Source organism: Daphnia magna, linkage group LG3 (genome assembly GCF_020631705.1).
Source record: "Daphnia magna isolate NIES linkage group LG3, ASM2063170v1.1, whole genome shotgun sequence".
NCBI lineage: Eukaryota > Metazoa > Arthropoda > Branchiopoda > Diplostraca > Daphniidae > Daphnia > Daphnia magna.
Window position 1 is genome coordinate 13215683 of NC_059184.1, and position 22703 is coordinate 13238385.

At 39.3% G+C, this 22703-nt stretch overlaps 5 protein-coding genes, 1 long non-coding RNA gene and 4 other non-coding genes across 12 annotated transcripts; 6 read left to right on the top strand and 4 right to left on the bottom strand.

Annotated features, from left to right (window-relative positions):
- Window positions 1–1643: 1643 nt before the first annotated feature.
- Window positions 1644–1716, top strand: Trnak-uuu. Its single transcript has one exon. It is a non-coding gene; the product is annotated as a tRNA-Lys (tRNA).
- A 239-nt stretch (window positions 1717–1955) lies between these two features.
- Window positions 1956–2028, top strand: Trnak-uuu. The gene has a single exon. It is a non-coding gene; the product is annotated as a tRNA-Lys (tRNA).
- A 297-nt stretch (window positions 2029–2325) lies between these two features.
- On the top strand, window positions 2326–2398 carry Trnak-uuu. The gene has a single exon. It is a non-coding gene; the product is annotated as a tRNA-Lys (tRNA).
- A 139-nt stretch (window positions 2399–2537) lies between these two features.
- Window positions 2538–2622, bottom strand: Trnar-ucu. The gene is given in 2 exon segments: window positions 2538–2573; window positions 2586–2622. It is a non-coding gene; the product is annotated as a tRNA-Arg (tRNA).
- A 916-nt stretch (window positions 2623–3538) lies between these two features.
- On the bottom strand, window positions 3539–5529 carry LOC116918202 (glutamate receptor ionotropic, delta-2). The gene is made up of 9 exons (XM_032923842.2): window positions 5354–5529; window positions 5153–5259; window positions 5009–5096; window positions 4795–4953; window positions 4577–4733; window positions 4275–4492; window positions 4087–4215; window positions 3859–4007; window positions 3539–3797 (listed from the first exon to the last, which is right to left on the bottom strand). Exons 1-9 carry the CDS (start codon window positions 5495–5497, stop codon window positions 3539–3541), a joined length of 1410 nt encoding a protein of 469 aa, XP_032779733.2. The 5' UTR covers window positions 5498–5529.
- Window positions 4648–9828, top strand: LOC116918201 (glutamate receptor ionotropic, delta-2). 3 transcript variants are annotated; one of them, XM_045170590.1, is made up of 9 exons: window positions 4762–4778; window positions 6909–7015; window positions 7133–7220; window positions 7357–7515; window positions 7593–7749; window positions 7816–8033; window positions 8112–8240; window positions 9261–9409; window positions 9466–9828. In XM_045170590.1, the coding sequence occupies exons 6-9, from the start codon at window positions 7923–7925 to the stop codon at window positions 9701–9703; spliced, it is 627 nt and encodes a 208-aa protein (XP_045026525.1). In that variant the 5' UTR covers window positions 4762–4778; window positions 6909–7015; window positions 7133–7220; window positions 7357–7515; window positions 7593–7749; window positions 7816–7922; the 3' UTR covers window positions 9704–9828. The 3 variants fall into 3 exon arrangements, with proteins under 3 accessions (XP_032779732.2, XP_045026525.1, XP_032779731.2); XM_032923840.2 differs by lacking the exon at window positions 4762–4778 and adding an exon at window positions 5529–6762; XM_032923841.2 differs by lacking the exon at window positions 6909–7015 and having other exon boundaries at window positions 4648–4778.
- Window positions 9829–9935: 107 nt separating this feature from the next.
- Window positions 9936–10404, bottom strand: LOC123470370. Its single transcript, XR_006644025.1, has 2 exons — window positions 10169–10404; window positions 9936–10101 (listed from the first exon to the last, which is right to left on the bottom strand). It is a non-coding gene; the product is annotated as an uncharacterized LOC123470370 (long non-coding RNA).
- Window positions 10405–10627: 223 nt separating this feature from the next.
- Window positions 10628–15280, top strand: LOC116918206 (phosphatidylinositol 4,5-bisphosphate 3-kinase catalytic subunit alpha isoform). The gene is made up of 15 exons (XM_045170595.1): window positions 10628–11038; window positions 11093–11253; window positions 11320–11621; window positions 11688–11898; window positions 11963–12379; window positions 12446–12581; window positions 12655–12992; window positions 13068–13171; window positions 13240–13379; window positions 13447–13640; window positions 13726–14020; window positions 14075–14258; window positions 14341–14610; window positions 14693–14798; window positions 14862–15280. The coding sequence occupies exons 1-15, from the start codon at window positions 10906–10908 to the stop codon at window positions 15015–15017; spliced, it is 3147 nt and encodes a 1048-aa protein (XP_045026530.1). The 5' UTR covers window positions 10628–10905; the 3' UTR covers window positions 15018–15280.
- A 440-nt stretch (window positions 15281–15720) lies between these two features.
- Window positions 15721–20379, top strand: LOC116918205 (phosphatidylinositol 4,5-bisphosphate 3-kinase catalytic subunit beta isoform). The gene is made up of 8 exons (XM_032923850.2): window positions 15721–16099; window positions 16195–17379; window positions 17453–17699; window positions 17773–17952; window positions 18017–18411; window positions 18471–19269; window positions 19332–19768; window positions 19830–20379. Exons 2-8 carry the CDS (start codon window positions 16216–16218, stop codon window positions 19956–19958), a joined length of 3351 nt encoding a protein of 1116 aa, XP_032779741.1. The 5' UTR covers window positions 15721–16099; window positions 16195–16215; the 3' UTR covers window positions 19959–20379.
- Window positions 20380–20385: 6 nt separating this feature from the next.
- On the bottom strand, window positions 20386–22354 carry LOC116918207 (zinc finger protein 84). The gene is made up of 3 exons (XM_032923852.2): window positions 20845–22354; window positions 20659–20776; window positions 20386–20594 (listed from the first exon to the last, which is right to left on the bottom strand). The coding sequence occupies exons 1-3, from the start codon at window positions 21854–21856 to the stop codon at window positions 20474–20476; spliced, it is 1251 nt and encodes a 416-aa protein (XP_032779743.1). The 5' UTR covers window positions 21857–22354; the 3' UTR covers window positions 20386–20473.
- Window positions 22355–22703: the final 349 nt, after the last annotated feature.

Sequence of the window (22703 nt, forward strand, 5' to 3'; positions counted from 1 at the left end):
AGGTCGCGGGTTCACATAATGTCCAGTCACAGCAGCAAAGCGACTCCGTAAGGCGTCCATGATATTCTGTTGACTCAAGGATCGTCTCTTGCGTTTCCGCCTCTATTTTTGAATCTCAACGAAGCTGAAAATTGTTTACTGCTCTCATTGAATTAACGAGAGAGTAGTAATCAAGGTGCTGATTCGTGAACTCAATAATTTATCGGACTTGGAATTTGCTGAGTGCTGCAATAGAAAGGCCAAGTCTTTAAGAAAGATTGGTGTAGCATCAAGTGCAATAACCCTAACTAGACAAGATTGCATCCATTCTGGGAATAGAACTCATGGGCTATCTGGCAACAACAGCTTCTGGAACATCTCGTATCTCTTACGATAACCTATAATACGTTGGGAATAAGTCGAAACGGGGTAGAGGATCGCATACATTAGATGCCCTCTGTCTAATGCATTTGCTATTGAGAAAGTTCATTTTGGCTAACAAGGTTCACGAAAACTGTAGATATAATATACGGACTACATAATTATTGCGTATGTTTGTGTGTTTTTCTTTTTACTATTTAATTTTACGTTTGTTGATATTAACGCCCACTTTTCCGCTTTCGATGGACGAGTTCTTTTCAAGGCCGGGGACACTCGGTCTGCCGCAAGATATTTGTGAAAAATGGTTTTTATTTTCGAATTTTGATAACGGTCCTCGCGCATGATTTTGTATAGCCTTCAAATGATGGCATCCAATCCCTTTTTTTTTTTAAACAAATTGGCAATATGGAAAATCTTAGTCTCGTTACGCAAATCACATTTTAAATCAAAGGAACGAATACGTGTAACCAACAGTTTAGCAAATGTATTCCCCTGCATGTTCGGTTACCATTTGCGGTATATGAAATGTTAATAGGTTTGTATGTACTTAATATTTATGTGATCGTTATCACCTTTTAAATTCAGGTTCATGAAACAACTAGTATTCCACTAATTGAAATGAAAGAAAACAGTAGATACCTCGAACGATAGTTAGCAAAGTATGTGCAATGATTGGCAGTGGATTTAAACGGCAGTTACGTAAGTAATTTTGTTTAAGAACTATTAAAAAAACTTAAGTATGGGATTCATGTCTTTTATCGGCCCAAGGAGGAAGTCGTAGTGCAATAAGCCTAGCGGCAATAACATTTGATACGATGGCGGGTACAAATAATCGTAAATAGGATAGGGAGACTACAAGATGGCCAGCAAAAGAGCCCTCTCACACACAAAAAAAGATGAAAAAGACCTCTGAACCTCGGAGTGAAAAACAGTAGACTTATGACAGAGATGTTTTGACACGCGCGATGACCGTCTTGCGTCCAGCCCGTTGATTATTCGTCTGGGTCGTCACGATAAGTGGTAGATAAAAGACTGTATAGTAAAACCCTCCCAATACAAAGAAATCGTCTGGCTTTGATATATTTTTCGGGTTCCTGCTGTCTGGTTTTCGCCTTTAGGAGACGCAATGAGTAATTTGCTTTTTAGCATTTGCAACTAGTATAAATGAAGCTTCTTTTCTAGCGCATAACTTTACCTCTCGGCGCTTTGAATCTGATTCACTGCTCTATTTCATCCCTTTGTATGATGGGCTCTGTTTCACGGGAAACTTTTGTTTGAATGTAGCCCGGTTAGCTCAGTTGGTAGAGCGCGGGACTTTTAATCCTGAGGTCAAGGGTTCAAGTCCCTTATCGGGCGTTGTTTTTAATTTTTTTCCCTCGTTATTCTTTTACCATTATTAAATGGCACAATTGAAAATTACTTGGTATCCCAACTAACAATTTTTCTCTAATGTCTGGACAAAGGAAACCCGATGAGTACCTCCCCAAACGAATGTTCTCAAAAATCCAATGTCGAAATTCTGTTTTCGATGCTGGACATACTAATCACGTTTTATTTGATCGGTTTCCTTTCATCGTGTAAATTTTATTGTCACCGCCCGGTTAGCTCAGTTGGTAGAGCGCGGGACTTTTAATCCTGAGGTCAAGGGTTCAAGTCCCTTATCGGGCGAGTTTTTTTCCAATCTTATTTATTGTCATTTTTGTAACTCCTATTTTTCCAATAATAGACCATTGCTCCGTATCTAAAAAGAATTTCTACACTTAAAATTTATTTAAATTCCCGAAAGTGGATAAGCAGTAGCGAGAAAGAATTAAAAAATGCCTAGGAGTAACAAATGAATTATGAAAAAGTTGAAAGACCGTATTTTAAGCGGAGCCAGTCCCTGTGGTCTTTAGTATGCTTTTTGGTTTAAGTCGACGTTTTTGTTTTAAGGAGTGTATCTATAAGTAAAGGTGTTGAAATGTAGCCCGGTTAGCTCAGTTGGTAGAGCGCGGGACTTTTAATCCTGAGGTCAAGGGTTCAAGTCCCTTATCGGGCGGAAATTTTTTGCATTATTTTTAAATTTGAAATTTCATTAAAAGTTAGTACATAAATTTTAATTTTCATCGCAAAATAATACAACAACAAAATCATTTGGAATAAAACATTGCGTTAGAGAAAATGCAAATAAAAAGAAGTATTCGAGGCGGGACTCGAACCCGCAATTTTCGGATCACATCATAGTGTAGAAGTCCGACGCCTTATCCATTAGGCCACACGAACATATACTCAGCTCACAGTTTTCTATAATGATGTGTGTGCCAAGTTGTTCCCCATAAGTATCAAGGGAAGGTTGCAAGCTTGCAGGGAAATTTATTTTTTTCCAAGTAATTTTGTGGTTTAATTTTTTCAGAACAACTCATTGTTTCTTGAGAGACCAAATATATCAATATCTCTGTTCATTTTCAGCGTCATTATGATTGAAATTTGAAATCAATTTGGTATCTTTATTACGACTTGGCAAATAATTCTTTTCTCCTACCATATGTGAAATTGTTTAAAGCAAAAAGAACTCAGTTTACTACATGTTAAAACTCGCAACACATGAATTATTAAGAAATCCATTTCCAATGTTAGTTTTTAAAAATCCCGATGAAAGATCAACGTGCAAGTCCTTGCATACCAGAGGTAAATACGGTGTGTGCATTAGCTGTTTTATTTTTGTAGGTGGCTTCGGGCTACGAGTCTACGACACGTGGTTCTAGGGTTCTAGTTACGTCTGCCATTAGTGTCCTGGCTTGGAAAGAATGTTGGTGCACAGAGTGTGGACTGTTGCTTGTAATTATTATCGACAGCGATTTGTTAATGTGAGGATGACGTGGTCAGGTCCTAAATTTGGACTGGGGCACTAGTCAGTAACAACAGTCTTTTTTCTCGTGGATCGTGTATTTTGTTTTGAAGATTTTGCAACATTTTTCTTACTATTTTGGTAAACATGTAATTTGCTATTTCCACTCTTTATTCTTGTGTTATATTTGACGTACTTTTTATCGTATACGTAGTTTGTTTAACATAATTTGTCTACTTTTTCCTTGTTAGAAAAACTAGGAAAGAACAACTACTACGTTTTTCATCCATGCCCTACAGCGATAGGGGAAAGTAGAAGTGACGTCATTATTTTGGTAGAGGACCCGCCCTCTTATATCGTGCTAACAACGTAAACAAAATTTTTAATTGCTAAAGGGCGATGGGGACAGATAAACTTTTCACGGAAAAATTGCATGAAAGCAAGTATGTAGCCGCCAAAGAGAATAAGGAATGGTAGATGAAACTGCTCTAACTTAATTCGGTTGCCAATTCTCTTTGTCGAAATCCCTTTGCTGTTGTACTTTAATTGACACTGTCTGTTTTTCGATTTGCCGTACTCGCTAAGTCCAGTATCGCTGAACCATAATGACCTGAAATTGAATGAGAAATGTTCATTTGTTCTAATCACGTTTAAACTAAAGAGCTAATTACTCCCGATTGATTTCCTCGTTGTAAGGGCTATTTTTTTGGACTGCAAAGAACATGGGCAACCAAGACGTTTTCTCATAGGCAAGGGCTAGACGGCATTTTACTCTCTCAGAGTTGTATCTTTGCATCAACGATGATCCAATTCTAACTGGCTAAATTTTTTGAAAAATTAAACCAAAATATACTTAGGCGAAAAATCTTTTCCTGAATAAAGTATTAATTAAAGCTAACCAATATTGAAACATAGTCCTTGTTGTCTAGAAGTGGTGAAACCAATTCCTGCACGCTGAATTTCTTGCAGTCTGATGAGCACTTTTCAATTCTGTCGGCCACAATTTTCATAGCCCAGTTATTTGATTCCTTTAAAACAAAATAGCTATACAGTTAATGCTGTTTAAAATGTAGAACCCTTTACCCACCATCAAATCAATTTCTTGAATCGACCCTGTTAATATAGTTGCCTTGTATGGTGTAGCAGCTGCCAAATCATAAAATGAATTAATTTCAGGTTTTTGATAGGTGACCGACATGTAAGATGTCAAAGTGGTGTTGTAAATGTTGACGAAGACGAAAGATACAAAACACCATGTCGCAGCGAGAAGTTTCTGAGATGGTTGGTGAGACGGAAAATGGCTCCCTTGGTAAAACAACGAAACATAATACAATTTGAAGAAGCATGCAAATATTCTAATTTTATTTTGATTGCTGCATAGGAACTCACCCTGGGAAACCATGACGCTATACAGATACCAAGCAAAAGTTCCAGGACTTGTTTTGCTCATTTCGTCCCCGCTAAGACGGGAACGTCTTGTCACGTAGGTCAAAAAGGTTGAAATTGCGACAACCACAACGGCGGACACTACCCACCCGATCCATATCTGAACATTAAAGCAGCTCATAACAGGAAAATCAATGGAAAGAAGGTAATAATATTCTTACACCGGTAGAGAAAACGTCAAAGGCGCTAGTGAACGAAACACTTCCGTGAGGATATTTAACTAAAATGCCCGTATAGTCTCCTCCTACTCTTCCGGAGAAGTCGATAGCTTCGTATCTTTCCAGAGAAATAGCTACTGGCACTAAACCCAAATCAGCTTCCTAGTGGCGGAGGGAATTAACATGCGAATTGAGAATTGCGAGGACAAGAAAATACGTCTCGTGTGAGAGATCCGATGACGCCGTTCCAAGTTCCATTTTGCTTGATTCCGTTGGTGTTTTGAGCGGCTGGGAATATCACGAAACTAACAGACAATTCGTTAATGGAATCATTTTGCTGCTAAACGACACAAGTACTTACGTAAAATTTAATTTCTCCGATAGATAAAGTAAGTGATGATATAGTTTATCTCCATACCCAATGATGTGGCCGGATGAGTTACGTAGAACGGATATTACGGGAGGAAACTGTTAAATTAAGCAAATTTTTTCCCCCGCACATTTTGCGATTGAATTATTGTTGATTGTAAACGAAATAACAACATTTCTTCAACACCCTTACGTGACCAGTGACGACTCGTAGTACTTCTCCGTTTAAATTGTTGCGTAACTGCTGACGTGTTCCATAGACAATTTTACTACCAAGGAAAGCTTGTAGCAGTAATAATATGATAGACATAAACTTTGTCATTTTTTGGGAGATCATCTTCTGCCGCAAAAATTGTGACTGTTTGAATCGTTCGGGCTTTTGCTTTTAAACAGTCGGTGATGCTCGTAATCTTCTTGTATTCTAGCATTGATTATAATGAATCAAAAGGCTCATTCTCTTTTGTGATTGCCATTACATTTGTTTTGTTACTCGTACAATGAGCTGAATAACAAATCAAATGTCCTAGCCTATTTGATAGATATCTTTATGATGTCCTTATGTTGCCTTGGATACCGCATTGTAATTGGCATGAAATGTACACAAACTAATGAAGGCAAATATTCAAAGATATCTTGATTTATGGGGCACTAAAATCTTTTAGAAGAAATGTAAGCTATACTAGTAATGGGAGCAAGTCATTCCTTGTTTTGCTCCGATATCGATCACTAAATTGACTTTTTAACGGACATTGGTCATGTTTTACTGCGATGTTTTCTGTTGTCAACATCACTGAGTGAAGAAGCTTCGTATTATACGCCCTACCCTGTATATTTTCTCTTAACTAACGTATTGCAACGCTATTTGGCATTCAGGTAGTGGGCAATAAGCATTGACAAAACCAACGGACCGTTTCATTGTTGTTCTGATTGAGAACTTAAAATGTCATGCTGTACAAAGTTCAGAAAGGCAATTGAAAAGAAATGTGTTTGTTTCAAATCCAACTTAAAATACTTGGGTAACCTAGGAAACGTTGCGTGCCGGTCGTGAAAGTCTTTATGGACAATGACTGTTTCGTTCAGTACAAAATTTAGCATGTACATACTGTACATTCCTTTTTTTTTGAATTTTCAATCATAAGAGAGTTACGATACATCATTGAGAGGCTTCTCGAAGACATTTTCTAGTTTATTTAGCATCTATTTATCTAGCTAAACGAAAGATTTATCTGTAAAACCCAAGACTTAAACTCCAAAAGTCCACAATCGAAGATGCACAAACCATATCGTCCATAACAGCACAAGTCGACCGTAACAGCACGCCCATGTCGCTCGAAGAATGACATGGATCAACAACACGCTCAATGCAAAGAAATTATCCGAAACATTCGACCTAAACGTGTATAAAAACGATTTCGTTGAAAGAGCAACACAGTCAAAATCTTGCGACAGAGGAAAGTCAGCGCGAAGATGCTCTCTCTCTTACCCGTTTGTATGGCACTTTACGTATTTACGGTCTGTGGCAGCGAAACTGAAGTCTTAACTCCACGTAGGATATTGCGTAACAATTTAAAAGGAAAGGAGCTTAACGTAATCACTGGCCAAGTAAAAATGTTTTCTTTGCGTCGGATTATTTTCTACTCAAAATTGCAATAAATCCTGTAGTAACATTACGTTTAAATTAATGCATAATTGACTGTATACAAATTAACTGAACTGTGAATTTTGAATTTCATATCTTCATCTAATAGTTTATCCCTGCAATATCTATTGTGCGGAATTCCTCCGGGCATGTTGTCGGATATTCAGACTTTTTGTATCATCTACTCGTTTACTTGTCTCAGAGGTTAAAATTTACGTAAGTGCATTCATCATTCCCTGAAATAGTTATTCAAAGAATCTCGAATTGCTTCGTTTAGTGACAAAAACAGAATATCATTGGTATCGTATTACATTTAATTGTGTGTTTATTTAGGTATAAAATATCCATCATTCGCGAGAACACCAATGGAGTCAAACGCAATGGGTCGTGGAATGGTATAATTGGAACCCTTCAAAGAGAAGTATCGCATTTAAACGACAAGCAGAGTTTCCGTGTTTCCACCATTAGTAGATGTCATTATATTCTAATGGCTTCTATTAGAACATGTTTCCAAAGAATCATTCTTTCACACAAATTCATTCTTTTCCCCGCACAAGGAAGCTGATTTGGGATTATCACCATTTGCTATTTCTCTGGAACGATATGAAGCTATCGAGTTTTGCGGATCAATCACTGGAGACTCAACCGGCATTCTAGTGAAATATCCGGAGCCAATTGTTTCTTCTACTAGTGCCATTGAGGTGTTCTCTATTGGAGTAAGATATTGATAAATCAGATTTTTAAAAAATAATGATTCTACTGTGTTTTATACTTGCGCACAACAAATTTGCAGGTTTGGATCGGATGGATCATTTCCGCAGCAGCAGTTGTTGGCATTTCCGTGATTTTATCTCATATTTCAAAAAAATTTAAAGTTGAAGCTGATAAAAGGGGCGTGGTAAGCCATGATAGTTTTGCTTGGTATTTGTACGGTGTTCTCATCTCTCAAGGTGAGCTCCAATTTAATAGATGACACATACACAACATTATTTTGTAATATTGCTATAATTCGTAAGGGAGCTACCTACCGTCTTGCCCATGGCCACTGAAACTTCTCGCGGCGACTTGGTGTATCGTAGCTTTTGTCTTTGTCAACATTTACAATTCCACGTTGACGTCTTACATGTCGGTCACGTACCAAAGACCCCTAATCAACTCCTTCAGTGATTTGGCAGCTAGTTCAACCTTCAAGGCTACCGTATTAACTGGATCCATTCAAGATATTGATTTATTGGTAAACTTTTACCTTGAAGATATCTAACAATTTTGTTTTCGGCCATATTTATTCTGATATTTAACCGTCGTTGAATAGGGATCGAATTCGGGGGTTCTGAAAACTCTCGCCGACAAAATTCAAAAATGTTCGCCAGATTGTAGGAGATTTAATCTGAACGAAATGTTTGCACTCGTTTTAGGTGAAGAGCCTTACGTTTCGATAGTGGTAAGTTACTCATCCGTCTATGAAATCTTGAGAAACTATATATTTAAGTTAACCTTTACATATACACTACCCACACAAAGTTTGGAAACACGACGAGTTTTTCCGCGCTTTTAACACGGCGGCTTACGGGCCGAAGTGTCTGCCTTTTTTACGCGATAACTCACGTTTGAGTTATCGCAAAGCAAATCCAAAAAAATCCTCTTGTTTAGGAAAGAATTTCCTTTCACCATGAATTTTTGAAATTTTTTAATTTTTAGAAGTTTAGCCCCAAAGTCATAGGTATAAAGTTTGGAAACATCGGCGCGCTCGCCATATGTTTCCATGCTAAAGTGTATGTTACTGAAAAAATTATTAAAAATTCCAATATAGGAATTTTTACTTGAAACTTTTACAAACGGTAGACGACATAGTCGTCTACATTTTGACAAAGTTTAATTTTTTTTTTATGAAAGGCTGATCTTTGCCGATTTTTTAAATAAAACGTACGTCGGAAATTCTGTTCCCCCTTTCTTCCCCTTTTGCTTTTCCCTTCCATTCTTCCCCCGGGCTAGGATTTCGTCCCCTCGCCACGAAAGATTGATCGGCATTGTTTATTTTAAAAATCAGCAAAATTAGCCTTTCATCAAAAAAATTGAAACTTTGTCAAAATGTAGACGACTATGTCGCCTACCGTTTGTAAAAGTTTCAAGTAAAAATTCATAAATTGGAATTTTTAATAATTTTTTCAGTAACATACACTTTAGCATGGAAACATATGGCGAGCGCGCCGATGTTTCCAAACTTTATACCTATGACTTTGGGGCTAAACTTCTATTCACAAACATTTCAAAAAATTCATGGTGAAAGGAAATTCTTTCCTCAACAAGAGGATTTTTTTGGATTTGCTTTGCGATAACTCAAACGTGAGTTATCGCGTAAAAAAGGCAGACACTTCGGCCCGTAAGCCGCCGTGTTAAAAGCGCGGAAAAACTCGTCGTGTTTCCAAACTTTGTGTGGGTACTGTATATATATATATTGAAGCCGTGGACGGTTGGCATAGCAGCTTTGAAGAAACACAACTTGGAAAGAGAAAAATGCCGACTAGCTATGGCCCACGAGACAATGTCATGGAAGCCGATGTTCATGGGTGTCCCCAAAACAAGTCCTTACATAGAAGAAATTAACCGAGAGTAATAGATTAAAGGTCACGTCTTTGATGAATTGCTTTCAATTTTATCCATTGCAGGTCATTGTGGTTCATCGATACTGCATTGTTTGACTATTTGCATGCCCAATACCTAAAGAAGCCTTCACAATGTCGATTGAACTACAACGCTAAAGGTGTTTCGACCAAGACATTCAAAAACCGAGTCATACTGAAACAGTTCTACCTACCATTCCTGATTCTCTTTTGCGGTTATTTTCTGGCTTTTCTACAGTTCTTGCGAGAAAAAGTGTGTTTTTTGATTGGTTGGCGGTGTTAGTAAGTTTTCACATTTTCGCGCATTGAAACATATTCTGTGATTGGCACGATTGCAAAAGGTAAAAAAAAAAAACTGAAGAAAACTTTAAACTAATTTATTGTAGGTCACATGGGCTTAAATATTGACCATAAAGGATAAAACATTAAGTTATACTTGTTAGAGTAATACACATTAGTACAAAAAAGTTTCAATTTCAGAGTACTGAACACTAGCTTAGCTTGGCAGCGTGTTTAATGGTTGGGTATTTTCCAGTTTGAGTGGGTAACCTTTTTTTTGTAAGGTGGGTATTAAACAACAATAGTCCCTACCCAACGGTTAGGTAGAGTCCTAAAGGATAGTCTTTTGGTGTACGGGCACCGACAGATCGACTGAGGCGCCTTCATGGTAGGTAAAGAAATCTGTTGGGACATCACAGTTATATAACGACAGGCTCTCGGGTCAATAGATAAAATGACAGTCGATCACCTAAAATCTGTCAGTGCATTACATACACGATACACTAGATGATTTCTTTCATATATGTAATGTTCATTATCATCCATTGCCCATTGGACACATCGTTTATATGCTCCCACCAACCCAGTGTTGAAGCTCTTAACTCACACTCCGCATGCGAGTTTTCTGCTGTGCTTATTTATCAATAAACCCAGGTGCCTTTTATATCCACCCCTTTTCTACACTAGCGCCAAAAGGGGTGAAACAACTACGAAGTAGCCGTCTAGACGATTATCCGAAATACATGTTATTCGTCAAAAAGACGCCAAAATTATTCGGAAAAGTGCGAATGAATTAACAGATATACATCTTGTATAATTCTGATAAAAAAGTCATTCTATCATGACAATTAGTTTGGTTTGCTGTGGGGGATTCTACTTGCGCCCTCTAACAAGAACGCGGGTAAGCTCAAGTCATTGACAAGGCCTATTTACAATTCCCCATTCCGGTTGTCATTGAAGCTACCGTTGCTGTTATTCAAAGCCAAAAGCAAACTAGTTAAAGCTACGTCAGTACTTCTGTGTGTGTTGGAACAAGTGTCGGACCCAACAAGGATATGTTCTGAATCAGTTGTTTAGTTGAAATTGTTTAACTGAGTACGTTGTGTTGCACTGCGTTGACTACGGCACCACCAATAGGTTATCCATTATGCATTGATGTTTGGCGGCCTCCCTTTCTTTTTATTGGCGGGGTAGTGACATTTAAAGATGCCTCCGTCTTCGGGGGAATTATGGGGACACCATGTTATGCCATCATCTGTTATTGTTGATTGTTTGATGCCAAATGGAATCATCATTCAATTGGCATGTGTTAGAGATGCACCATTAAATGTCATCAAAGGTAAAGTTTCTATTTAAAAAAAAAGAATCGTTCTAATCTTGCCATTTTAAACAGGTGACTTGTGGAGGGAAGCTAAGAAACACCCACTTTTCTTCCTCCTTGGAGATCCATCCACATATATTTTTGTCTCAATTTCACATGATGCTGAACATGAGGAATTCTATGATGAGTCTAGACGGCTCTGTGACTTGCGGTTGTTTCTTCCCATATTAAAAGTAAATCCTTTTAAATTAATTGGGAAACTCTGATCTTTATTAGTTTTGTTGTTGTTAAACAATTAGGTGATTGAACCTCAAGGAAATAAAATGGAGAAAATTCTGAACTCTGAGATTGGTTTAGCCGTTGGAGTTGCTGTCCATGAATTGGATGAAATGAAAGACCCTGAAGTGCAAGATTTTAGGCGAAACATCATGCAAGTTTGCAAAGAATGCGTAGAGTTGCGGGATATCGGTGGATTAGAAACCCAGGCCCTTTTCGCCTATCCTGCTGAAGTCGAATCCAAAAGCGGTCTCCCTAAATCAATTGAAAGCAAGCTAGATCGAGGCGAAATTATATTGTGCATATGGCAGTTAGCAAATGAGGGGTAAGTTGAAATCCTTCGTTTTCTAACGAGGTATGCAAGTAAAACCACCTTATCATTCTTCGGCAGAGCGGACCAACAAAAACTAACTGTTAGAGTGTCAAAAGATGCATTTACGGAAACAGTTGTTGCCGAAGCTATCGGCAAGAAAAGTAAAAGTCTGCGGATGTCGCGTGAGCAACAGATGCAACTTATTGACGAACACCAGAAGAATTATGTGCTCAAAGTTTGTGGTACCCAAGAATTTTTACTAAAGCGACATCCGATTTGTCAGTACAAGGTATTGCCCTAACAGAAGTTGCCTGTCTCTATTTTAAATAATATTAGCTTTGATTTTATTTCAGTATATTCGCCAATGCCTAGCGAAAGGCGAAATCCCTCAGCTTTGCCTCTATTCTCGTCGGGACGTATATGCGAGCCTTCCCGAAAACACATTGCATATACCGTCATATATGCGAAGAACTTTACCTACACCTCCTACGGGGAGTTCCATCTCCTTATGGCAGCTTAACAGCTCGTTCCGAGTGCATATCCTTTGGGCAACGTACGTAAACGTTAGAGATGTAGACATGATTTACGTCCGTGCCGGCCTCTACCATGGTCAAGAGCCGTTGTGTTCAACGCAAGAAAGCCAGCAGGTGCCCTTTAATTTCCCCAAATGGCATCAGTGGCTAACATTTGACTTGAATTTAACTGATTTGCCTCGTGGCGCAAGACTTTGCCTTTCCATCTGTTCTGTAACCAAACGGAAAAAAAGAGAGGTAAGTTTCGTCGAGCGTCTCTGTGTGGAATGCGCGATTTATTTGTATAATGTTTTCGTTATCAAGGAGCACTGTATGCTTGCGTGGGGCAACATAAACATGTTTGACTATCGCAATTCTCTTCTTACCGGTAAAGTCTCGCTGACTCTCTGGACAGTACCTAAAGGAATGGATGCATTACTTAATCACTTAGGGACAACAGGTATGACATTACTCCAAAACCTAAAATTAAAATTTAAGAAGTCTTAAGCGATTGTATCATTTGCCATGTGCAGGATCAAACCCGAACAAGGATGCACCGTGTTTGGAAGTAGAGTTCGACCGTTTCGCTCCGACAGTATCCTTTCCGGATGGATTTGCAGTTGAGGATTATGGTCGGTTTGTTACCAGCATACCTCTTGTTGAATCGACACTTCCAACTGATTCGGCAAAATTGTCTTCTAACGTCGAGAGCCTGTTAGAAATTCAAGCAAAAGACCCTCTCAGCGAACTATCTGAGCAAGAGAAGGATATGCTATGGGATATGAGACATGTATGCTGCAAAAAGGTTCCAGATGCATTGCCAAAGCTGTTGGAAGCTGTTAAATGGAATAGCCGCGACAACGTCGCTCAAGTACGTGTTCTTTTTTTTCTCCATGTCGATAATCGTGTCCAGTATCCAGAATGATTGATAATTTTTAAATATTAGATGTTCCTACTTTTAAACGTGTGGCCTCCAGTTTCCCCCGAAACAGCTCTCGAGCTACTCGATTGCAAATATGCAGATCCATTTGTTCGCAAACTCGCTGTTAGGTAAAATGAGAAACATTGGTTCGACGTAAGGGAATTGATTTAAGATCTTTTTTCTATTTTTGTTGTAGATGGTTGGATAAATCATTAACTGATGATACCCTCAGTCAATTTCTTCTACAGTTGGTACAAACATTAAAATACGAACCGTATTTAGACAACGAACTGTCACGATTTCTATTAAAGCGTTCTTTACTCAATAAAAAAATTGGTATGTTAGGTAATTTTACATGAATGTTTTAGGAATGAGCTCATTTGGTGGATTTTCTTTTATGCAGGACATTTTTTCTTTTGGCATTTAAAAGCTGAAATGAATAATCCCTCGATCTCACTCCGTTTTGGGATTCTTCTGGAAGCATACTGTCGGGGCATCGGAGGTCATCTCAAAGGTCTTTTACGGCAAGTTGAAGCCCTGGACAAGTTGACTAAGCTAACAGATGCCCTTAAAGTAAAAAGAGACGATCCGTTAAAGGTAAAAATTGGATTTCGAGCAAAAAAAAAGAATTATTTAAATGAGAAAATTTAGACGTTTTCCTTTTTTTTTTTTGTTCCATTAGGATCGCATGAAATATTTATGTGAATCAGTGTCTCAATCAGATTACGTGGACGCGTTGCAGAATTTCACATCGCCTCTCAATGGTAACCAAACCTTAGGCTCCTTGGTTGCCGAAAGCTGCAGAATAATGGATTCGGCTAAGAGGCCCCTGTGGCTCATCTGGAAAAATCCTGATCCTCTTGGAAGCACAATTCAACCTCTGTATTCTATCATTTTCAAAAACGGTGATGACCTTAGACAAGATATGCTTACGTTGCAAGTAATCAGAATCATGGACAGTATTTGGCTCAATGAAGGTGAGTGACATTTGCATGCGGATTTTTTCTTATTTTGATTTTGCTATTTACAAGGGCTCGACCTTCGGATGATGCCATACGCCTGTTTGTCGACGGGAAAAGATGTTGGAATGATTGAAGTTGTAAGGCAAGCCAAAACGGTTTACGGAATACAGCGTCAAGGTGGAAAGTTAGCAGCTATTCAAGTCGATTCTAAACAGCTACACAAGTGGATCAAAGAAAAAAATAAAGGACCCAAGTAAATCGATTTTTGTGTCATTTTGTGGTGCAGCAAACCTTTTTGGCATAATTTTAATTTTAATTCTATTTTTTTTTTCTAGATATGAGCAGGCAATTGAAACCTTTGTTCATTCATGTGCCGGCTATTGTGTCGCCACTTTTATACTCGGTATTGGGGACCGTAATCCTGATAATATTATGGTCAATGAAGACGGCAGCATCTTCCACATTGATTTCGGTCACTTTTTGGGTCATTTCAAGAAAAAATTTGGTATTAATCGGGAGCGAGTCCCATTCGTATTAACGGAAGATTTCCTTTATGTCATATCGAAGGGAGTCGAGAATCCTACAAAAAGCAAAGCCTTCCAACTGTAAGCCACTGGTTAAAAGATGAACCTTACAGCAGACACCGATTTTCACAACAGAAGCTCTCTTATTCGTTTCTATTTTTAGATTCCAAGAACTTTGTGGACGAGCGTATTTGGCGCTTAGGCGGCACGCTAATCTTCTCATCACGCTTTTTATTATGATGTTACCAACGGGAATTCCTGAGTTACAAGTAACTAAACATATCCATGCAATTAATTTTAAGAAATTTAAATTTAAAATCCCCAATTCGTAGTCCGTAGATGATATTGGCTACCTACGCAAAACATTGGCTGTGGAGAAGACCGAAGAAGAAGCCTTAGAATACTTTCAAAATCAGCTGTTTGTAGCTTACGGGGGGGCTTGGACCACCAAGCTGGATTGGTTTTTTCACAGTGTTAAACATATGTAGGGCACTTTATCGGATCTGAAACTTGATTTTTATATGACAGTTCGTATTCGGTTTGACGCGTTATCGGCAATAGCGCATGTGATCTGCTTAAATTATGATTACAGTTGTACAGAGTGCAAAACGCTCTTTTCGCGATTGGTTCGCCTGCCAGCCACATTGGTTGTGTATAACATTACCAGTTTCCTTATCTGCCTTTCGAAACACTTTCCTCGCCATTAACTAGGCGCTTTTTTTGCAAAAATAAATTCATTTTGTTTTGCTGAGCTCGGCTTTTTTTTACATTTTTACCGAAAATTAATCTCCGTACTTTTTCCTGTTAATTTTTTGTTTTAATTTTTTTTTTGTAAAACGTTAAAAATTTAAAAATCATTTAAATTAAAACAAAATAAGATGGTGTGCCATAAATTTACCACAGCTTTTACTCGAAATAAACGATGGAAGTTTTTGGTGTTCTTGTACGAATTTGTTCAATCTAATTCATTTAACAAAGGTGTAACTCGAAAGGAAATTTTATTAGCTTTTTAAAAATTCAAAAGTTCTTCGAATCGTTATCTTTACGTGAATTAATGCAGGTGAAAGCCTTAGTGGAAATACGTGATGAAATCAAAATTCAAATTTTGCTAAAGAATTTTTTAGATTTACTTAACAGTAGTTAGAAAGGCTTTCTGTATAGTTTGTACCCCCTATTACAATTACAAAAGTCAACAACAAGGCAACTAGCCAATACCTCTTTGAGGTGGTTTTTTTTTTCTTTCTTCCAGGCTTTGGGGTTTCCTTTTTCCTGGAATTGTGTTTATCTTCTGTTTTTCGTTTTCTTTTGGTTTTCCAAGTTTTTTGTAACGTCTGTGCTTATTACTCAACCGTTGGGAATGCGAACAAACATCCGCCAGTATCGTGGCTGATTTATCACTTCACTTTACTATCTGATTTTTCAGGACGGAAAGTCGTGGAAGTGGTGAAATTCTCCTTCGCTATAGTAAAATGAAGTAGCGAAGGAAGTGTGTTCGCTCGCATTAATCCGTTGATGTGACGTTCCACTGTGTTAATCATTCAAAGCTGTGATCTCTCCACGCACAAACAGGGTTTGTTTTCTTTTAAACTATTTGCACTGATAATGCTATTTATTTTCTTGAATTTAAAACATAACTTGTGACTACTATTACTTAATGTTCAACAGGTATATGTATTGTTCCTAAAGATGTCACCAGCCAGCCCATACAACATGTGGGCAAATCCTCCGCAAGATGCACAGATAACGATAAGTTGCCTGATGCCAAACAGCATTCTTATTACATTGGAGGTTATTTCAAGTGCTGTACTGTCACAAGTCAAAGAAGAATTATGGGAAGAAGCTCGAAAATTTCCACTCCAAGGCCTTCTGAAGGAGCAATCCTCTTACAATTTCATGTGTGTCAATTGCATGGCAGAAAAGGAAACACTTATCGACGAAAGCCGGCGTCTATGTGATGTCAAACCATTTTATAACCTTCTCAAGGTGGTGGAACGCGAAGGTGACAAAGCTGAAGAAACATTAAACACTAAGATTGGCCAACTGATTGGTAAGGGACTGCACGATTTCGACTCACTCAAATCGTTGGAAGTTAACGAGTTCCGCTGGAGAATGAAGGATATGGTATCGGCCATCAAAAGAGAACGAGAAGAAATCTCAGCGCTTGACCGGATCAAACAGCAATACCCATGCGACATGGCTGAATCAGATGAGTTACCAATGTATCTAGCACCCAAACTGCCAGATGGAATTATGGATGTAAACATGCAACTCGAAAATACAGAAACATGCTTTTCATTTTCGATTGCCCACACAGCCACACCGTTCCAGCTAATAACAATGGCTTTACAGCGGAATGCACATTTACTTGGCCAATATCCGATCGATCAAGATATCGGCTGTGGGCACGTTCTGAAAGTCAGCGGCCGGCAAGAGTACCTCATTGGCGAATTTCCCTTGTCGCGTTTTCTCTATGTTCGGAACAAATTAACGAAGGAAGAGAAACCATCATTTGTCGTCGTTGACAGTCAAAATGTTGTTTTGGAAGCCGTCAGTGATGCTACTTCATCATCGTCTTCCGGCACCCTTGATTCTGAAGCTGTAAAACGAAATTCACGAAACTCATTTCCTACATTACGCAAGAAACAATCGTTACTGTCGTGGAATGTTAATTCTCCTTTCTCATTCCGCGTGGAAAGCGTCTCACTACTCAACACCAGCGAATCTGAAGTGGGCATTCAAGCTGGTATCTTCCATGGTGGCCGGTCGCTATGTGAACCAAGAAAAACGCAGGCCAAAACCTATGCCAATGGCGAATGCACCTGGAACGAAGAGCTTACTTTTGATTTAAAGGTAACCGACTTTACTGCCAGTTTGGCGTTACAAATATTTTCAGATCGTTTACCGCTATAATGAATGCATTTAGGTACGAGATTTACCGCGTGCAGCCCGGCTCTGTCTAGTTGTCTATAGCCTTTCAAAGATGTGTAAAGGTGCTAAAGGATCTCGTAGAACGTTTAAAGACGTCGAAAATGAAATGTATATTAACCAGTTGGCCTGGGCCAACACGACAATATTCGATTATGAAGGGCTTTTGAAAACTGGTTCCTTCACGTTATACATGTGGACGTATGCTGAAGACGTGCAGAATGAGGAGATTATGAATCCGTTAGGTATCCTAATTGCAGAAATTCCAATCTAATCGCCGTTTCCGTTATATGTATCAATGTGATCATTTGTTTATAGGAACGGTCGTCTCCAATCCCAACGTGGAACACGCAACGGCTCTAACCCTGGCGTTTACCAAGTGCCAGGACAATAAACTTGTCCATTATCCGAAAATGGAAGACATTTGTGCCGCAGCCGCCAATTTTAGAGATGAAATATCTGACGATAGCGGCATGTCATCGTTAGCATCTCTTAATGGTGAGAAAATCCCAATGCCTCGCTAAACTTCATTTGCCAGCTCAAATTCTATTATTTTCTGTAGGAGACACCAGTAGCTTAAGTGGTTTCAGTATTGCCAGTACCGCAAGTATTAATAGTCTAAACAGTATCAACAGTATGAATAGTATTACCAGCACAAGTAGTATGTCGTCGAAACGGAGCAATGGGTCAGCTATGTTTTACATTACGGAACAGCTGCGATATACGGCTGAACGCGATCCGCTTCACGAAATGCACGAAGATGAGAGGAGATTTCTCTGGTCGTTACGTTACCAAATATCTCAACAGGTGCCCAATCTTTTACCAAAACTCCTACTCTGTATCGAGTGGAATGACTACAAGGAAACGGCCGAAATGCTCTCACTTCTGCCTAAATGGCCGAAGCTACCGCCCGCAAGGGCGTTAGAATTGCTGGACTTTGCCTACGCCGATGCTGGGGTATTTCATTGTATAATCATTAGTCTTTGAATTAGTTTTGATGAATGCCTTTTCTGTAGGTACGAAGTTATGCCATTGAATGCGTTCGTCAAGTCAGCGATGACGAGCTGCTACTTTATTTGCTTCAGCTTGTGCAAGCGCTCAAGCACGAGAGTTACTTGGAGTGTGATCTAGTCAATTTCCTCATTGTTCGTGCTTTAAGAAATCGAAAAATTGGCCATTTCCTGTTTTGGCATTTGAGGGCTGAAATGCATGTGCCAGCCGTTGCGGTGCGTTTTGGCTTGATGCTGGAGGCGTATTGCCGTGGCGCCCCAGACCACATGAAAATTTTTTCACGTCAATTAGCGGCACTTAACCGTCTTCAAGAAACGAGTGAAATGGCTCGGCATAAAAAAGAAGGTCGCGACAAGCTGAAGCAGCTAGTACAAGAATCACTGAAGCAAAATCATTTCTACGAGGCGCTCTCCGACCTGCTTTGCCCGTTGGACCCTGCTCTACGCTGTCGTCGCATTCGAGTAGAAAAATGTAAAACAATGGACAGCAAAATGAGACCGCTCTGGGCTGTTTTTGAGAATGATGATCCATCCGGCAACGACATTTATTTTATCTTCAAACATGGCGATGATCTCCGTCAGGACATGCTCACTTTACAAATGATTCGTATTATGGATCGGCTATGGAAACAAGCAGGGTTAGATTTGAGAATGAATCCGTACGGCTGCATTTCTACTGGCCATCGCGTTGGTCTAATTGAAGTTGTTCTCGACGCCGACACGATTGCCAACATTCAGAAAGAGAAAGGAGTAACTAAGGTGACGGCCACGTTCGAACGAGGTTCTCTACTTGCTTGGTTAAAAGGTATGCTTCAGTTTCCTTTGATCGTTCACGACATTGACAATTTATTTTCTTTCTTTTCGTAGACCATAACCCCACAGAAAGTGCTCTAAACAATGCCATTGAGCAATTTAGCCTTTCGTGCGCGGGTTACTGCGTTGCCACTTACGTATTGGGCATCGCCGACCGCCATTCGGATAACATTATGGTCAAGAAAAATGGTCAACTCTTTCATATTGATTTTGGCCATATTCTTGGTCATTTTAAAGAGAAATTTGGTATCCGACGTGAGCGAGTACCATTCGTTTTAACCCATGACTTCGAACACGTCATCACGAAAGGCCAAACAAAAAAGGGAAGCGGTCCTGGCCGGTTCGAGGCTTTTCAGAGTAATTGCGAGCAAGCTTTCCTCGTACTTCGCCGTCATGGCTCGTTTATTATATCTCTTCTTGCGATGATGATCTCCACCGGTCTGCCGGAACTAAGCTGCGAGAAAGATTTGAACTATCTCCGTGAAACTATGGTAACTGTTGTAATCCATGTTCCACGCCTAAGATTATTTTATTGAAATTATCTATATGTAGGTGCTCGATCTCTCGGAGCAGGAGGCTTTGCGTCATTTTCGTTCACAGTTTGAAGAAGCTAAAAAGAATTCGTGGAAAACCTCGATCAACTGGACTATACATAACCTGGCTAGTGACAATCGTCAGTAGGCAAAGTGGACGCGTAGTTTTTTACTGCCACATCTCATTCCACGATCACCTACCTTTTAGTCAACTATCACAAGCTGGTCTTCTGAGTGCCTTATCTAATGTGTAGACGAAAAAAGAAATCCGACTGTGTTGACCATCACCTTCGTTAGCTTTCCCCTGAAAGTGCAATATGCCAGCGATTACGCATCAAGTGAGTCTTTCAATATCGTAGTTGACTTGCCAATTTCTTAGGATAATGTTTCCCTTTGTTGATTAATGCGATCTAAGCGTAGTTTACTCCCCACATTGACTCTTACCTTTTACCAAAATATGCCCGTTAAGGGTTGAAGCCATAATGAAATGACTCATTTTTTAAATATTTGCCGTCCTATTCTGTTGACTCATGTAGAAGTAAACAGTAGATGGAATTTCACAATGGCAATCTCGCTGTTGTTTGTCTTGTTTTGTATTTTTTTTGTCTTTTTCTTTTTTCTTTAAACAATCTTACCATTAAGCACCGCGTAAGCTTCACATCATCAATTCTCCATGGAAATTACCAGATAGCTCTCGACCTCTTCATTTGGGATAGCAGCACCTTCGCCAGCTTCGACAAGGTGTTCAGCTTCATGGGCTTGCAGGCGTACGGTGCTTCGAAAGCTAGAAATGTCAAAAAAAAAATTTAGAAAATTCGGAACGGTAAAAGTTTTAAGGAAAATTCTACCTCTTGTTGCAAAAACGACAACGACCCTTGGATTCACCATGAGTCAGTTTGTGAGTCGACAAGTTTGCCGAAAAAGCAAAACGCTTATCACATTGATCGCAAGCATAAGGTCTGTTGCCTACAACCGCACAAATAAGAATAACGATAAAATTTTTAAATTGTACGAGTAGAAGAAATGAAACATACCCTGGTGACTATTGAGGTGCTCCTTGAGATTTTGGCGATATCGGAAAGATTTGGAGCAGTGCGGGCAGACAAACGGCCGTTCTCCAGTGTGAATCCGTTGATGGATGAGTAGTTGAGCCTTGGTGTTACAAAATTTTCCGCAATCAGAACACTCGAATGTGGTGATGACATTAGTTTCCTGTTGTTGGGCATTTTCGGGCGCTTTAGGTTTGCCGTGGGTCTGAACATGTTCAGCCAGCTCGTCAAGAGTAGGGAAAATCTCTTTACAGACCACACAAACTTGCTCAGTGTCAGCGTCTGGTCCATGTGACTCAGTCTGGTGCTTCTTGACAGCTTTGGAACTAGAAAATTTCTTTGGGCATGCATCACAGCTGTGTTGTCCTTCTGGTGTCTGTCCTGTTGGAAGGCACACATGGGAGTGTAGTTTCTCTACCGTTGGGTAATAGCGAGAGCAAGGTTTGCAAAGAAAGTAGAGAAGTCTCTGAGGGTAGCGTCTTCGCTTTCCTGTGTGCACCTTCTTGTGGTTGACAAGTGTAGAACGCTGAGTAAAGGACATGCCACATTCATCACAACTAAATGGTTTTTCTCCTGTGTGAACACGCCGATGTTTGACCAGAACACTCTGGGTGGCAAAGTCCATTTGACAAAAATCACATTTATAAGGCCTTTCTCCAGTATGTGTACGAATATGACGTGTTAGTCTTGTCTTGTTGGTGAATCGGGATGGGCAGTGTGGACATGGGTGGGGCTTCTCCCCAGTATGAATTTTTTGATGATCTTTGAGAGTACCTATTTGATTGAAACTCATACCACAAAGTTCACACTGGTAGGGTCGTTCCCCTGTGTGGATCCTTGTGTGAACCCGAAAGACATTAAGTTGTTTGAAAGTTTTCCCACAATGTTCACAACAGAATTCTCTTGCTTTCGGATCCTTTGTAGACTTGGGGCGGCCTCTTTTTCGTTTAACTGGGCCATCCTTCACCTCCTCCTCATCATTTTCTTCATTCTCCATCTTGATCAAATTTAAGTTGTTGCCACCTGACCAATATCAGTCACCTTTGATGATTGGGCCTTTTACAGATTTACTGTACCAATTTACTTTTCCCGAAAAATTTTATAAGTTTTCAAGAAAATAAGATAGTAATATTATGTAAAGTGATCGCTTAAGACGTAAAGTAAATATAAAACACAATTGCTGAGCATTAACAGAGTCGGAGAATACGAATACCCACAATTCGAGTATTCGACGACCACTGGAAGTAACTGAATTGTGAATTCTCGGCTGTTACGGTTAGCACAGCGCTGCCAGCACAATGTTTTGCATGTTTTTATGAGTGTCAATGTCACTTGTCACTTGTCACTGTCATTGTCATCTCGGATTCTCGGTAGTTCAGTACGGATCATTTTCAGTGCCACGAAGCTGAAAAAAAAAAAAAAACATTTATGTATGTCGTGCCAGTACCTTCCGGTAGTAAGTCGGGTCCCAGGTTAGCGGGGCCGAGCCCTGGCTTTAACCAGCTTGTTTTTTGTTTTTTTAACTTTGAATATCAGCAACGTTGTACCGTTAATGGCAACCGGAATTCGGCATCGTAAATAGGCCTTGGTAATTCCTTCAGGTTACATCAGTTCTTGTAAGATGGCGTTAGTCAAATACCCCCCAGTCCCCGACTGTAACCCAAATTAATTGTCTTGATTGAATAACCTTATTACTAGAATTATAAAAGATTTACTGATTTAGAAATATATTTTAATTAATTCAAATTTAATGGATAATTTTTTTTTTCATTTTGACCGATAAAATTAATTTAATATTTCACCGCTTGCGGCGTTGGCGTAGAAAAGGGGCGGATAAAAAGGCA